Source organism: Schistocerca americana, chromosome 11 (genome assembly GCF_021461395.2).
Source record: "Schistocerca americana isolate TAMUIC-IGC-003095 chromosome 11, iqSchAmer2.1, whole genome shotgun sequence".
Taxonomy (NCBI): Eukaryota; Metazoa; Arthropoda; class Insecta; order Orthoptera; family Acrididae; genus Schistocerca; species Schistocerca americana.
The window spans coordinates 27,646,622-27,662,829 of NC_060129.1; the positions used below are offsets into that span (position 1 = coordinate 27,646,622).

Below are 16,208 nucleotides of genomic sequence, written 5' to 3' on the forward strand. Positions count from 1 at the left end.
AGAAATGTGTCTTGTAAAAGGAAAATGTTTTTTTGTCACTGAATGCTCACCCTGTATTTTCATGACAAATATCTGAAATAAACAAGGAATGTTTTATCGTGAGTAAACCAGGAAAAATTCAAAAATCATACAAAAACTGTACTTTAGGAATTTTTATCACATGTTTGTACATGTACTATTCCATTTCAACAAACTAAATTCCCAGTTGAGAAGATAATTTGATGTTCATAATGTGGGGTCAAAACTTGCCAAGATTTGTGTTCTAATGTTATGGAAAAGATAGTTGCTACTCACCATATAGCAGAGATGCTGAAAAAGACATAACAAAAAGACTACCAGAAAGTTAACTTTTGGCCAACAAGGCCTTTGTCAAAAATATACACACGCATGCATGCTCGCACACATGCATGCGCACACACACACACACACACACACACACACACACACACACACACACACACACACACACAAATGTGAGCAGGGTCTCTGGCAGCTGGAGCCAGACTGAGAGCAGCAGTGCATTAAGGGAGAGCCAACCAAGTGGTGGTAAGGAGGACACTGGTGTGTGGAGGGGGAGGGATTGCTGCATGGGGGTGGGGGACAGTAAAGTGTTGCTGGGAGCATGCAGGGATGAGGTGGAGGGTAGGGTGCTAGGTGCACGGAGGTTAAACAGAGGGTGGGGATGAGAAGGGGCAGTAGAGGAAAAGGAGAGAAAGACAAAGACTGGGTGATTTGGTGGAATAGAAGGCTAAGTAGTGCTGGAATGGAAACAGGAAAGGGGCTACATGGGTAAGGATAATGATTAACGAAGGTTGAGGCCACGGGTGTTATGAAAATGTAGAATATATTGCAGGAAGAGTCCCCACCTGCGCAAGTCACAATAGCTGGTGTTGGTGGGAGATATGCAGATGGCACAGGCTGTGAAACAGTCACTGAAATGAAGAACATCGAGTTGGGCGGCACGCTAAACAACAAGGTGGTCCAGTTCTTTCTTGCTACAATTTCTCTGAGGCTATTCATGTAGATGGACAGCTTGTCGGTTGTCATACCCATATAGAATGTAGCACAGTGCTTGCAGCTTAACTTGTAGATCATCTGATTGGTTTCACAGGTAGCACTGACTTTGATGGCATGGGTGATGTTTGTATCCCAACTGAAGCAGGTAGTGGTGAGAGAATGTATGGGACAGGTCTTGCATCTAGGTCTATTACAGCGATAAGAGCCATGAGACAAGGGACTGAGAGAAGGGGTTGTGTATGGATGGATGAGGATATTGTGTAGGTTCAGTGGGTGGGAGAATACCACTGAGGGAGGAGTGAGAAGGCTAGTGCATATGATATTTCTCATTTCAGGGCAGAGCAAGAGGTGGTCAAAGCCCTGGCAGAGAATTTAATTCAGTTGCTCCATTCCTGCTCCATTCCTGCGTCTCCTCTGTGGCTGGACAGTGGGACTATGGAAGGCATGGAACATCTGTTTTTGTACAAGGTTGGGATGGTAATTACAATTTCCCAAGGCCTCAGTGAGACTCTTGGTATATTTTGAGGGGGACTGCTTGTCACTACAGATACGATGGGCATGGCTCGGTAGGCTGTATGGAAGGAAGTTCTTGGTATGGAATTGGTGGAAGCTGTCGAAGTGCAGGTATTGCTGGTGTTTAGTAAGTTTGATAGGGTTAGAGGTACTGATACAGCCATCTTTGAGGTGGAGGTCAACATCGAGGAATTTGATGGGTTGAGTAGGACTAGGTGAAGTGAATGGGGGAGAAGGTGTTGAGATTCTGGAGAAATGTGCATTGAGTGTCCTCATCCTTGATCCAGATCATGAACATGTTGCCAATGAATCTGAACCAGATGAGAGGTTTGGGATTCTGGGTGTTTAGGAAGGATTTCTCTAGATGGCCCATGAATAGGTTGGCATAGGATAGTGGCATGCAGGTGCCTATAGTGATACTCCAGATTTTTTTGTAGGTAATATCTTCAAAGGAGAAGTAATTGTGTGTCAGGATAAAGCTGGCCATGGTGACAAGGAAGGAAGTCATTAGTTTGGAATACATCACGCGCTGTGAAAGGTAGTGTTCAATAATGGTAAGACCATGGGCATTAGGGATATTAGCATAAAGGGATATGGCATCAATAGTGAGAAGCAGGGCACCGTGTGGTAAGGAAACAGGAACTTTGGAGAGTTGGTGGAGGACATGGATGGTATCTTTTATATAGGAGGGTAGTTGTGGGTAATAGGCTGAAAGTGTTGGTCTATGAGGAGCAGAGATTCTCTCAGTAGGGGCACAATAACTGACCACAAAGGGCATCTGCGGTGGTTGGGTCTATGGACTTCAGGCAGCATGTAGAAGCAGTTCAAAACAGCAGTGGTGGAGCTTTTGTCAGCAGGTAATAATATATGGTTGGGATCAGTTTTTAGGTAGTGGATTGCGGATATTTCTGCAGATATAAGGTTAGTTTGCATGTTGAGGGATTTGGGGAATTATGGTGAGGCAAGGTTAGAGGTTAAGAAATTGTGGAGAATTAACAGAGGGTGATTCAGGGGCATTGTAGATGGACCACAGTTGGATGGAGGAGTGAACTGAGTCGAACAGGTTTCAACATTGGTCTTTGATTGTTTCTCACTGGCAGGGCTAGTGGCGAAAAAGTGTTTCTGCTGTAGGAACCAGGAGAAGGAAAGAAGATTGTAGAGGTGGTGACAGCGAAACTATTGCCCTCAAGGAACCAGAACAACATGCACAACGCACCTGAAAAAGCTCCCCACCCTCCTCATTTCATACTACCTAAAGCCTTAGCCTGGCAGAAGTATAAGTCCTTTCCAAAGGCCTCACCTTTCGCCTTACTCCCAAAAACAATCATGCAGGTCTTTTAAAGTCCTTCTCTCCTTTTCCCAATTGCTACAATGGAAACACTTTCTAGCTTCCAACCCTACCAATCAGACTCAACCAAAGACCAATGCTGAACTCTGCCTGACTCAGTTCACTCTTCCATCCAACTGTCATCCACCACAACTTCCCCCAAATACCACCTGTTGACTTTCCACAATTTCCTAACCTCAAACCTTGCCTCACAATCATTCCCTAAATCCCTAAACATGCAAAGGGAGCTTACATATGCTGAAAGATCTGCAATCCACCACCTAAAAGCTTATTCCAATGTTATAATCCTACCTGCTGACAAAGGCTCCATCACTGTTGGTTTGAATCGCAAGGATTACCTGGCAGAAGAACTACGCCAGTGTTAGATTCACCCACCTACAATCCATGCCACTGTGACCTCATTCCAGAAATCCAGTAGGATCTCCCAGCTCTCCTCAAATCCTTAGGCCCATCCCAGAACCTCTCGCGGGAGTCCATCTCTCTCCTCATTCCTATGACTCCCCACTCTCTGACCTACATGTCCTAAGTACATAAACCCAACCACTCAGGACACCCCATAGTAGCCGCTTACTAAGAGAATCTCTGCACTCATAGACTAACGCCTTAAGCCTATTACCCGCAACTTACCCTCCTATATAAAACTCTCCACAGTTCCTGTTCCTTTAGCACACACAGCCCTGTTCGGCACTATTGTTGCCATCTCCCTTTCCACTAAAATCCCTAATGCCCATGGCATTACTGCTATTGAACACTACCTCTCACAATGCCTGACAGATTCCAAACCCCAACTACCTCCTTCCTAGTTGCCACAACCATCTATATTTTTACCCACAATTACTTCACCTTTGGAGGTGTTACTTAAAAACAAATCTGGGGTATCGCTATGGCACCTATATGGCGCCATTCTATGCCAAACTGGTCATGGGCCACCTACAGAAATTCTTCCTAAACACCCAGAACCCCAAACCCCTCATCTGCTTCAGATTCATTGACAACATCTTCATGATCTGGATCAAGGGTGAGGACACACTATCCACATACCTCCAGAATCTCAACACCTTCTCTGCCATCAGCTTCATCTGGTCCCACTCAACCCGTCAAGCCACCTTCTTTGATGTTGACCACCAACTCAAAGTACCTCTGTCCATATCAAACCTACCAACCAGCAGTGACACATCCATTCCAACAGCTGCCACCCATTCCATACCAAGAAGTTCCTCTCATACAGGCTAGCCACCCATGGTGTCACATCTGTAGTGACACGCGGTCCATCTTGAAATATACTGAGGGTCTCATTGAGGCCTTTACAAATCGTAATTACCCTCCCAACCTTGTATAAAAACAGATCATCTGTGCCTTATCTTTCCAGTCACCAACACCTCCGAAAGTCTCATTGTCCAGCCACAGAGGAGCATTCCCATCACGACTCAGTACTGCCAAGGACTGGTGCAACTGAAATACATTTTCTGCCAGGGTTTCAATTACCTTTTGTTGCACCCTGAAATGAGAGATATCCTAACCACTTTCCTTTTCACACTTCCCACTGTGGTAGCCCACCGCCCACTGAACCTACACAATATCCTCATACATCCCTACACAATCCCTGCTCCCAATCCCTTGCCTCATGGCTCATATCCCTGTAATATACCAAGATGCAAGACCTGTCCCATATGTACTCCTACCATCACCTACTTCAGTCCAGTCACAAATCACCTATCCCATCAAAGGCAGGGCTACCTGTGAAATCAATGAGGTGATCTACAAGCTAAGCTGCAGTCACTGTGCTGCATTGTATGTGGGCAGACAACCAACTAGCTGTTTGTCCACATGAAATGGCCATCAACAAACTGTGGTCAAGGAACAGTTGGACCACCCTATTGCTCAGTACACTGCCCAACATGATGTCCTTTGTTTCAGTGACTGCTGCACAGCCTGTGCCATCTGGATCTTTCCCACCAACATACCCTATGTTCCCGTAATCCTCGCGGCATCAACCTTCGTCAGTCATTATCCTTACCCATCTAGTTCCATCCTTGTTCCCATTCCAGCACTACACAGCCCTCTATTCCACCAAATCACCCAGTCTTTGTATTTCCCTTCTTTTCCGCTACTGCCCCCTCTCACCCCCACCCTCTGTCTAACTTCACAACTGAACCTAGCCACCCCTAATCTCCACCTTGACCCTCCACGTTCCCAGCAGCACTTTACCATCCCCCACCACATACCCTGCAACCCCCCCCCCCCCCTTCTGCCCACCCCAGCCTCCCCCTTACCCTCACCCAGTTGTCTCTCCCATAATGCACTGCTGCTCAGTCTGGCTCCAACTGCCAGAGACTGTGGTCCTGTGTGTGTGAAGTGTGTGTGTGTGTGTGTGTGTGTGTGTGTGTGTGTGTGTGTGTGTGTGTGTGTTGTCTATTTTTGACAGGGGCCTTGTTGGCTGATAGCTAACTTTCAGATAGTCTTTTTGTCGTGCCTTTCTGTGAATCAGCAGCTCCACTATATGGTGAGTAGCACCTATCCCTTTCATAATATTGTTACATTCCATCCTACATTTTCCAGTGCAAGGTTTATGTTCTGTTATTTTGTATGAAAGACGTCTGCAACACCTTATCTGTCAATATAAGCTGTAAGTTATTAAAAAATATATGAAATGTGACATTTTCCATTCAGTTTAGATGCCTGATGGTTCTGTGTGTATGAAGCCCAGGATTCTTGCACTTCTGCTCATTTTCCTATTTGCATGTTACACAGGATTGTACAAAGCACTGTAAGAAGAGGTGCTGTGTGTGGCAGTAATGAGTAACTTCAACAATTCTTCTTCTTCTTTTACATACTTGAATTCTGCCCATCAGCTACAATTTTGACAGTGTATTTCTTTCAGTGTGTTTAAGGCAGATTTTGACATATCATCTTTGAGTATTTCCTTGTGCATTTAGTAATATTTCTTGAGAAGTTTATCATTATGACCATATACTTTACATCACATTACAGGAACAGTAATAATGCTCCAAAATTTTAGTTCACCAGGTAGAATATTTTGCTCTTCAAAAGAAAAGATATTAGCAAGCTCACAACACATGCACAGAAGATAATTTTTCTTGTTACCTCTGCCAGGGCTATATTTGACAGGTCACTTACTGCTTTCTCTGTGAAGAAATGCTAAATTTGACTTAATCAGGAAGGCAATGCAACAGTGGTTTTCACAGCTGTTGCCCATAACGAAAATAAGTTTAAATTAAGTTTATTGTGTGGTACCTACCCTTGTCATTCCATTAAAACCAACTAATATCCTTGAAGAGTAATATGAGTCCCTGTACTTGGTCTTTGTTAAACACAATCTCTTTAGGAATTACTGAGGAAAGATTTTATGTCTTATGGTCTCAGGTGATTGCCATTGGAAGATAAAATGTAGGGCAGTTTCGACCCCCACACAAATAGCCTACACTTAGGGACTTCTTTTTCTATTTACATTGTGTATAGATGTTTCTTGAAGCTCCCATGGGCTGTCATTAAATTCATCATGAGTTTAATCTACCTTCTGTTCAACAGAAATGCTTACTAAATCCCAAATCTGAAAATTTTTGTGTGAGCGTCAAATCTATAACTACTACAGCACGTAAACAGAATTAGCCACATTTAATGTAGGTGAGAATTACTGTACCATCCTACATAAGGTATAATTTTCCGACACTTGAAAAATTTTTAGCACAAACTCACAAATCCGAATGAGCCTTTCGTAAGGTGTCTGATGTATTCCCCTGTTATGCATTAATCAGAAGTTGTTGAAGGGAAGAGTCTTTCTCAACTTACTTGGTTTACAAGAACTTGCACTGGACTATATGTGAACTTAAGGCTTTGCTCACACACATGTATTACAGAACATGATTGATATGAAAAAATTTCATAGAAAAAATGGTTACATATGCTGTTAAAGTACTTTTCAGGTGTGATTCTCAACAGCCTGCAAATAATGTAATATAACCAGAGCAAAATAATACAACAAAACTGGAAAATTAGTAACCAAAAATCAATGTTTATTTCACTGTAATGCATCTTTTACATTTTACAGTGAGGCAATGACATATTTTTCTCCACATGAAATATATATCTGATATTAATACTTACAATATTCTCAGTTTCTTCTGCTTCCAAATTTAGCTCCGGATCTTCCTTTATATGAGTGGGTACTGGTAGTACAAATGGAACTTCAACATGCTGAAAGCAAAAATCAAATACAATCTGTCGATTAGAACTGCTGAAACACTTCTATAATGTAACATAACTCAATATTTTATTATGTACACCATCACGCTTTTCAGTGATTGTCATCTCTCATGCTACTTGGTTGGTTTAATGGCCAAGGGACCAGACAATGAGGTCATCAGTCCCTCATACCTGGAACAGTAAAACCAACAAAACTACATGCCAAAGAAGGGCCTAATGCACAAAACCTAAGGAAAGAAAATGCTAAGGTCCACTTACGGTCAACAAAGCCAAGATAAATGAAGAAGAAAGAAGAAAAGGGGGGAAGTAAGAAAGGTGTGTGAGGTGCCCCATCCAAGAAGAATCTGGAGGCCCCCAAAGGTAGAAAGTGGAATGGGGGACATAACCGCTGTCATTTACAAGAGGCACCCTACTGAACAATACCCAGAAAAGACTAGCAATACAGGCAGGGCAAGAGAAGCACAGAAAACAGAAGACTAATACCAAGTAAAAGAACGCAAGGAGGGGGTAGAAGAGCAAAAGGGTGGGTAGGGGGAGGGCTGATGTGCACCAGAAAGGCCAGGCAGCTGCTGTCCATTCAGGTAAAAAAAAAAGCAACAGGGCATCCTGCTAAGCCCTCAATGAGGTGACAGCTAAGGTGCCCTCTGTGTGTGTGTGTGTGTGTGTGTGTGTGTGTGTGTGTGTGTGTGTGTGTGTGAGAGAGAGAGAGAGAGAGAGAGAGAGAGAGAGAGAGAGAGAGAGAGAGAGAGAGTGTGGTAAAAAGCTCATTTACAAATAAACCATAAAACCATGTCAGCCACAGAGACATCGTCTGCTAATACAGGGTTAGTAAATCAGGAAGAGCCTGCAACAGGGCAACCAGGTTAGGACAGTGCAGCAAAATGCTGACAACTATTATACAAGCACCACAACAAGAGTGGAATGGATCCTTGTGCCAGAGGAGATGACAGTCAGCCAAGTATGGCTGATGCGGGGCCAGCAAAAGACAATAGAGTCCATGCAAGAAGCCCACATGGAGGACCTCCACAAATTTGTTGTCTCCTTTATCAGATGTAGTTCAGCAAATTTGGAGCATGCCATTCAATTTTTCAAATCTTAGAACTTTTCTGCATAATACTGATCAAAGGGTAAACTTTGGAATACCAGTCTCAAGAGGCAGTTTGCTGGTAGCCAGTTTGCCCAGCATGTCATTGATTTCATTCCCCGGAATACCAATGTGGCCCACGGGCCGGACAAACACCACCGACCATGCTCATTGTTCAAGGGCAGAAAAGAAATTCTGGTTAGTCAGGTCCAAGGGTTGGCGAGGGTAACACTGGTCAGAGATTACAATCTACTCAAAGAGTCGCTATAGAAGAGGAAGGACTCACCAGTGCAGGTACAGATATGCTCAAGAGCACAAGAGATGACTACCAACTCTGCATCTGGCAAAGAGTGGAGTTCATTACATCCCCACATGGACATAAGTGGCCGGCTACCAATCGAGCCATAAGTATAGACTACTTGAGAATCCTGAAACACATCAAGAGTGGATAAAAGCCAGAGGCAGGGGACCTCAGGATGAGCTGAGTCTTTCGGACCTTGTAATAGGTCAAAACAGAGCTGCGGATGGGGGGTGCACCACAGAGATGTACATGAGTGGGCCTGGAGAAGAGGTTGAAGAGGGGAAAGCTGGAGTTCCGAAAAAAGGGATCAGATGCAGATGACAATCATAACTGCAGACCTGTGCCGCCATTCCAGGACGTGGATCTCTGTATCTGGAAAGAGGAGACAGTCATTTGGGTGATCCAAAGAGAAGCAGAAGCTTAATGCATAAGTGATCAATGGCTGCTGGTGTAGAACACACTATAGTAGAACCCCTGCCTCTGCTAGGAGGCTGGTCATGGGGCTAGTCCAAAATGCACCAGTTGCCAGTCATATCTCATAATGGTGTATTGTGACCAGCATCTGTAACACTGAATGTGATGCCAGGCTGTATACAAGACCCTAATAATATAGATAGGACTGAACCAATACTGTGTAAAGCTGTACCAGAGTAGAGTGGTCTATACCCCAGTTAGTGTTGCTGAGGCAATGCACAGCACTAGAGTTGTGACCAACATGTCCACTTTAGTTGATGAAAATGGAGAAGCCACATCAACCAGGCATCAAAGACCAGTCTCAAGGAATGATGAGACTCCACCATATTGAGAGATGACAATCAATGTACAGACTCAGATTGGGGAACGCTGTATGACAACAAAAGAAATGAGTACCGCAGGTCTTGGTGGCCGAAAAAGTGAAACCACGAGTGAGAGCCCAAGATTGTGCTCAGTGTAGCTGCCTGCAGTCTGCATTCAGCAATTGCCATCACAGACGAATAAAAAAATCATCAGTATACAAATAGGATGACACCACAGGCCACCAGACCATCGATAGCCACTAAAATGAGAGGGACAATGAAAACAGAACCCCGTAGAACCAGATTCTCCTGCAGATTGGAGGTGCTACAGATGGTGCCCACTTGTCCTGGAAAGTGTGACATGGAAGAAAGTGCGAATAAAAATCGGGAGCAGACCACAGAGGCCCCGCTCATGTAAGGTGGCAAGGACGTGTTGGCACCATCATAAGCCTTATGTAGATCGAAGAAGACTGCAACAAGCTGTTGGCAGCCTGCACAAGCTGTTTGGTTAGCAGACTCCAGATGGACTGAATTATCTGCAGCAGAGCGGCCTCAGTGGAAAGCACCCTGGGTCGAAGACAAAAGTCCTGGGATTCAAGGATCCAATACAGCCTTCGACTCACTATAAGTTCATATAATTTGAAGAGGACATTGGTTAAACTGATAGGACAATAATTATTCATTTGAAGAGGTGGTCTGCCAAATTTCAAAACTGGAATAACAACACTCACTCCAGAGACAGACAGAAAGGGCAAGTATATGCGGTTAGCTATACACCAGTAAGTGTTGAAGCATTTGGTTGTGCACTGGGTTCGGTCCAGGAACTATGTCAGGGCACAGAGCAAAGTTGCTGGCAAATTCTCACTTGCTACATGAGACATTATAAGGCTCTGGAGGGGTATTAAAGTTAAAGGGAGTCATTCCAAATGGTGTTTGAGAAGACAGAATGCAGGTGAACAGTGGACCAACACTGCCGCCTGGGCGAAATGCCAAGCAAAATGCTCAGTGGTAGAGTACGTACTGGCAAGGAAATCATTCAGAGAAATTCCCCAGAGGATAGGACCAATAGGAGGATAGTGGCCAAAATGCTTCCACTTGGGAAGGCATCCAGGCAAGTAATGCTGAAGAAGAGGTAAGATGATCAGAAAATCATTGCAGTTTTACAAACCACTAAGAACTCCCCACTGAATGGAGTGGAGGATCCAGGCTATAAATGGAAAGATCAATGCTTGAAGAAATGTGTGCTGCACTAACGTGTATGAGGGTTCCATGGTCGATAAGGCACAGAGCAGGCCCTGACAGTATGTCTAAAACAATCCTGGCCTGGCCAGTGGCTGCAGTAACCCCCTCCTCCCCTGTCCCACCACCATGCCCCCCCCCCCCTCACAGACGGTTATGAGCATTGAAACTCCAAGGGAAAAGGAAGGGGAAGGAGCTTTCAAAGGAAGGAAAGAGGAGCAGAAAACATAGGAGGCCAGTCTGAGGGGAGGTTGCATAGCGTTACTATGGAATCTAAATGGATTCAAACGACCATCACTTCCAGTGCAGTACGAAGAGGAACCTAGGATCTAACAATGTCCATTTGTATCAACATACACACATGACCCAATGCTCACAAAGGGCTGACTTGGCTCTGGTGAGCTTAGAAGCCATGAAGAGTCAGACTATAAGTGCCCACAGAACAAGATTCCTGAAATACAAGACAAGCTATGGAGTAGAGAGAAAAAAAGAGACTGCAGTTACAGAAAGTGGAGATAGTAACCACTGGAGGAAAATCGTTTAATCGGCCAGATGGATGTTGAACGGGCCAGTCAGTGTTCCTAACCGGCACGCATGGAGTGACTCATGAATGTACGATCAGACACTGATTAAAAGGGAGGGAGTGAGACCGCCCCCCCTAGGATGTCTGGGAGGAGTAGCCTTGTCCTGAGCGCCAGGATGGGGTGTTCCTTGAGGAAGCCACATCCCTGGTAGTTCTTCCCAAGATGGGTCATACTATGGAAAAAGAATTTACAAAGAGAGGTAAAACCCCATGGGGGACCAGAAAAAGCATAACAAGCAGGCGAGTGGAAAAACAAGACCAAAAAAGAATAGTGAAACCAAGGGAATAACTGGGTTGTCATGAAGGGAAACACCAAGAGAGAAATGGGGCAGGAAGGGTAGAAGCTAGGATGGAAGGAGTGGATATGGGGAAGGGAATGCAGCCTGGGAAAGAAGAAAGGGTGCAATAGCTCAGGACCCCATGCATGCCACACACATAACAACAAAACAGCTCTGGGCTTCCTGGTGAGTTTCATCTCTCAGGCACAAAGGAATTTAGTAAAGCTAATTTGCTGGCCACATATTCCATTAACACATATCCGCACAAAGTCATCCATGTGCTACAGTTTCTCTGCTGACAATCTTAGTTTGTACACGTGTCTTTGTTGAGAATCTTAGTTCTGTCTCCTCTTTAGTGCATTTCATGGCATTTACTGACCTTTAACTTCATGTGCTGACCTGACAATCTGCCTCCCATATGGGGCTGTCGATACAATTGCCTTCCTTTAAGCCCTTGAGTGGTCTGTTTTGGCACTGAGTAATGGCCATTGTCATGGTATTACCTGCTACTTAGCCACCACTGCCATGGGGATTTAGCGCAAGCTGCTATCTGCTCCTGCACATGTAATTATTTATGTGCCTCACAGTGCTTTTTTTGCAGTGTAGCATAACCTGACACATTTTGGCAGACATTTCTCAGACCTAGTGATCATAATTTGGCATCAATTCGAGGCATTTGGCAGCACCTATATGTATTATGAAAATAAGCAGATTGCTATAGAATTATTTTGAGTCCCAGAAAGGATTTTATTGGAGGAGCTAATACATAAGCATTGTTCTTTTACATTTATTTATAAATCATTATTCATAGAGTACATTCAAAACAAGGTACTGCACACAGTCCAACACTGAAATCTTTACAATAAACAAGTTTCTCCTCTTATTTTCTTTCCATTAATGTCTGGTTTTCTGCATCACTCTTGGCAGTACTACATAATAGAGAATAATAGGGGTGTTGCTTACAACGTGGTGACACATGCCTAGATAACAGGTCATGTGCAGTCTTCAAATGCAAATGATATAGGTCACAGCAGTTATATGATGGGTCTGCTCACAAAATGTGTAGCAAAGCCTCATAGGACATGACACTAAGTAGTGATATCTGAAGAATAAACTGAGTTCTAAATTGTTTAAAACTATTTTTACCTCTGTTGGGCTTAAGTGAAATGATAGACAGTGGCTAATGGTACAGAGAACAGTGGCTTTGAATTTGTAAGAAATGCAATTAACTACTTGGAGCCAGAAGAAAGTAAAGGAAATTTTGAAAACATTCATATTAGTGAAAACAATAATGTATATTTGGCCACAACAATTCTGGTGATGCAACCCAAAGCTGCACACGGAGACATATTTGATTTCCTTTGAAGTTTAAATACAAAAAAATCTATTGAGGAAATAATTCCCTACATGAGGTACACAGGATAAATTAACACATACAAAAATGAACTTTTTTATTTAATTTCAAAATATCATCACATGCTGAATGCTGCATAATGATAGAGAAACTCAAGACAGACTGGGCCAATAAGCGAATCACTGATGCATGCTAGCCTGACCTCCACAGTCAAACTAAACAAGTTTCAGATCAGACTCATTCTACAACCATAATTACACATAATGAGTCAGCACTTGCAGTTAACAATATTCACCATGATACGGATTATGATGTATGAGGTAACTTCACGCAACAGAGAGAAGTGATTACTGAAGATGAGTTAATGTGCATTATTGACATTAATGACTTCCCTATTAATACTGATGGGCTTCTGGATTGCAGTAGCCAGGTCTGTCCACAGTTAAATAAAATGGATCTAGAGGTATGTGAGGTTGCACAGATCCCACATTTTCATGTGAGTAGTATACATATTGTAGCACCACCACTATTTTTTACTGCTACTGAGTGAAATAGCAACACCATCATGGTTGTTGCAGAGGGCCATGGGAGCTCACAGCAGACTGAACACCATTATGTCACATGCAGTGATGCCACCAGTCAATCTCCACATGGTGAGCTGAGCCAGGGGCAGCAGCACAGGAATGACCACAGCAAAAATGCAGAGTGGCAGCAGTAGCAAACTAGTTACTACACATCCATACTACACTCATGCTCATTAATTAAGGATAATTGCAGATTGTGGTGCCACATAATGTGGCACTACACAAAACTGGCACTAATAGCATAGGCACATAGGGAACACACACTACACAAATCTGTATGTCCTAGGTATTGGTGATAAGTTAAGAAAACCGTCCCAAAACACATGTGTTGCAAAACGCCACTTTCCCATGCATGTACCCCAACATCAATATGGGATACAATCACCATGCACACATACACAGGCTGCACAGCAGGTTGGCATACCCTGGATCAGGTGGTCGAGCAGCTGCTGGGGTATAGCCTCCCATTCTTGCACCAGTGCCTGTCGGAGCTCCTGAAGTGTCGTAGGGGTTTGAAGATGTGCAGCGATACGTTGACTGAGAACATCCCAGACATGCTCGATGGGGTTTAGATCCGGAGAACAGGCAGGCCACTCCATTCGCCTGAATTTTCTCTTTCAAGGTACTGCTCCATGATGGCAGCTCGGTGGAGCCGCGCACTATCATCCATCAGGATGATGGTGGGACCCACTGTACCCCTGAAAAGGCAGACATACTGGTGCAAAATGATGTCCCGATACACCTGACCTGTAACAGCTCCCCTGTCAAAGACATGCAGGGGTGTACGTGAACCAGTCGTAATCCCATCCCACACCATCAACCCACAACCTCCATACAGATCACTTTCAATGACATTAAGTGGTTGGTATCTGGTTCCTGCTTCATGCTGATGAAAACCCAGCGAGAATCACTGTTCAGACTATACCTGGACTCGGCCGGTAACATAAGCTGGGAACACTGTTCCAATGACCATGCACTGTGTTCTTGACACCAGGCTTTACAGGCTCTCCTGTGACCAGGGATCAGTGGAATGTACCTTGCAGGTTTCCGGGCAAATAAACCATGTCTGTTGCGTCGTCTGTACACTGTGTGTTTGGAGACAACTGTTCTAATGGCTGCAGTAAGGTTCCCAGTGGTTGCGGTAAGGTCCTGAACAAGGCTACCTGCAGTAGTCCGTGGCCATCTGCAGGCACTGATGGTGAGATATCGGCCTTCTTGTGGTGTTGTACACTATGGATGTCCCGTACTGTAGAGCCTGGACACATTTCCTGTCTGATGGAATTCTCGCCATAATCTTGAGATCACACTTTGCGGCACACGGAGGGTCCCTGCTACGACCTGCTGTGTTTGACCTGCCTCCAGTTGCCCTAGTATTCTACCCCTCATAACGTTATCAGAATGTGTTCTTTGAGCCATTTTCAACACAGTCACCATTAGCACGTCTGAAAGTGTCTGCACACTTACCCGCTGCACCGTACTCTGACATGCACCAATACACCTTTGTGTATGTGGACTGCTGTCAGCACCACCGTGCGATGACCACAGGTCAAATGCACTGCATGGTCATACCCCGAGGTGATTTAAACCTGCAAACCGCCCACCAGGGCATTGTTTCACCATTGTATCAGCATTATACTTAATTTATGAGCATGAGTGTATTTGGTTGGAAGCCGTGCTTTTACAAAACAAGTAGTGAGGACACTTACGAAGCCTTATAAGACAAATAATGAAATTAGAAAGTTCTACAATTATTTCAATAGATAATTTCATATAAGTAAAACTGTGTAGCCAAACTGTTTACATCTGGAATACATTAACTGTGGGAAATCATATGGAATGCAGCATATTGAAGATGAAATGAAATGATCGTATGGCATTGTTGGCCAGGAGGCCCCTTGCGGGGAAGTTCGGCCGCTGTATTGCAAGTCCTTTTTAGTTGACGCCACTTCAGCGACTTGCAAGTCAGTGATGATGAAATGATGATGAACACACAACACCCAGTCATCACGAGGTAGAGAAAATCCCTGACCCCACCGGGAATCGAACCCCGGAACCCGTGCACAGGTAGCAAGAACGCTACCGCAAGACCACGAGCTGCGGACATATTGAACATGTGAGGGTATATCACAAAAGTGAATGACTTAATTCTGACAGTGTGATGCATAATTTTACTGAGTTATAAACAGTCTATGGAACTTTGAATTGTAGTATTAATATGTGTATGTTAGCTACACTGTCCTCAAACAGCAGTTATGCCAGTGTTGCAAGTCATAGTTATGTGAAGAAAAAGTTTAGGGTTATGCGACATCTTTGACAGTAAGAAGCTGCAGTGAACGAGACAACAAGAATAAATTTTTATGTGTAACTATGTGGCCTATGTGGTTTTACAGTGAGGAGACAGGGAGACAATAATATACATGCATTCCAACACATAGTATTCTGTCAGAGTAACTAATGTCATCTAGTTTCATGTTGTCGCATGTGATCAGCAGGGAGCAGCACCTGCTGTTATGGAAGGCATTATGTCATCCTATAATGTAGTGTGGTGGAACAGCAATTCTCGTCAATCCGCCACCACAGCTGAGTAGGGCAATGTCTGGTTGTATTCCTGCCTGGCCATCAGTGTGTTTGTTTACAGCCCTCCACCTGCCCCCTACTTCAGTGCACCACAATGTATTGTGTGTATGGCATGTACAGTTACAACATATCATTGCCATAATCTACATTATGAGTAGCTACAACATATCATTGCCATATTCTACATTATGAATAAGATGATTCTAGTGAACATGTATGAAACCAGCAAACTGTGCAGGATATTATGTGCATAAAGCACATAATTATGGCCTTCAAAGTGCTTCACAAGGATGTGTTTACCAGTGCTACACATTTATAAGGATATGTCAT

The 16,208-nt window shown here is 44.0% G+C and overlaps 1 protein-coding gene across 6 annotated transcripts in view; it reads right to left on the reverse strand.

Annotated features, from left to right (window-relative positions):
* LOC124553641 (zinc finger protein 708-like) overlaps positions 1–16,208 on the reverse strand; it is a 174,710-nt gene that overhangs the window by 50,756 nt on the left and 107,746 nt on the right. For all 6 annotated transcript variants that reach the window (XM_047127511.1, XM_047127512.1, XM_047127513.1 and 3 more), the window contains exon 5: positions 7,004–7,093. In XM_047127511.1, the coding sequence (XP_046983467.1) occupies positions 7,004–7,093 (90 nt within the window). The remainder of the gene's footprint in view (positions 1–7,003; positions 7,094–16,208) is intronic.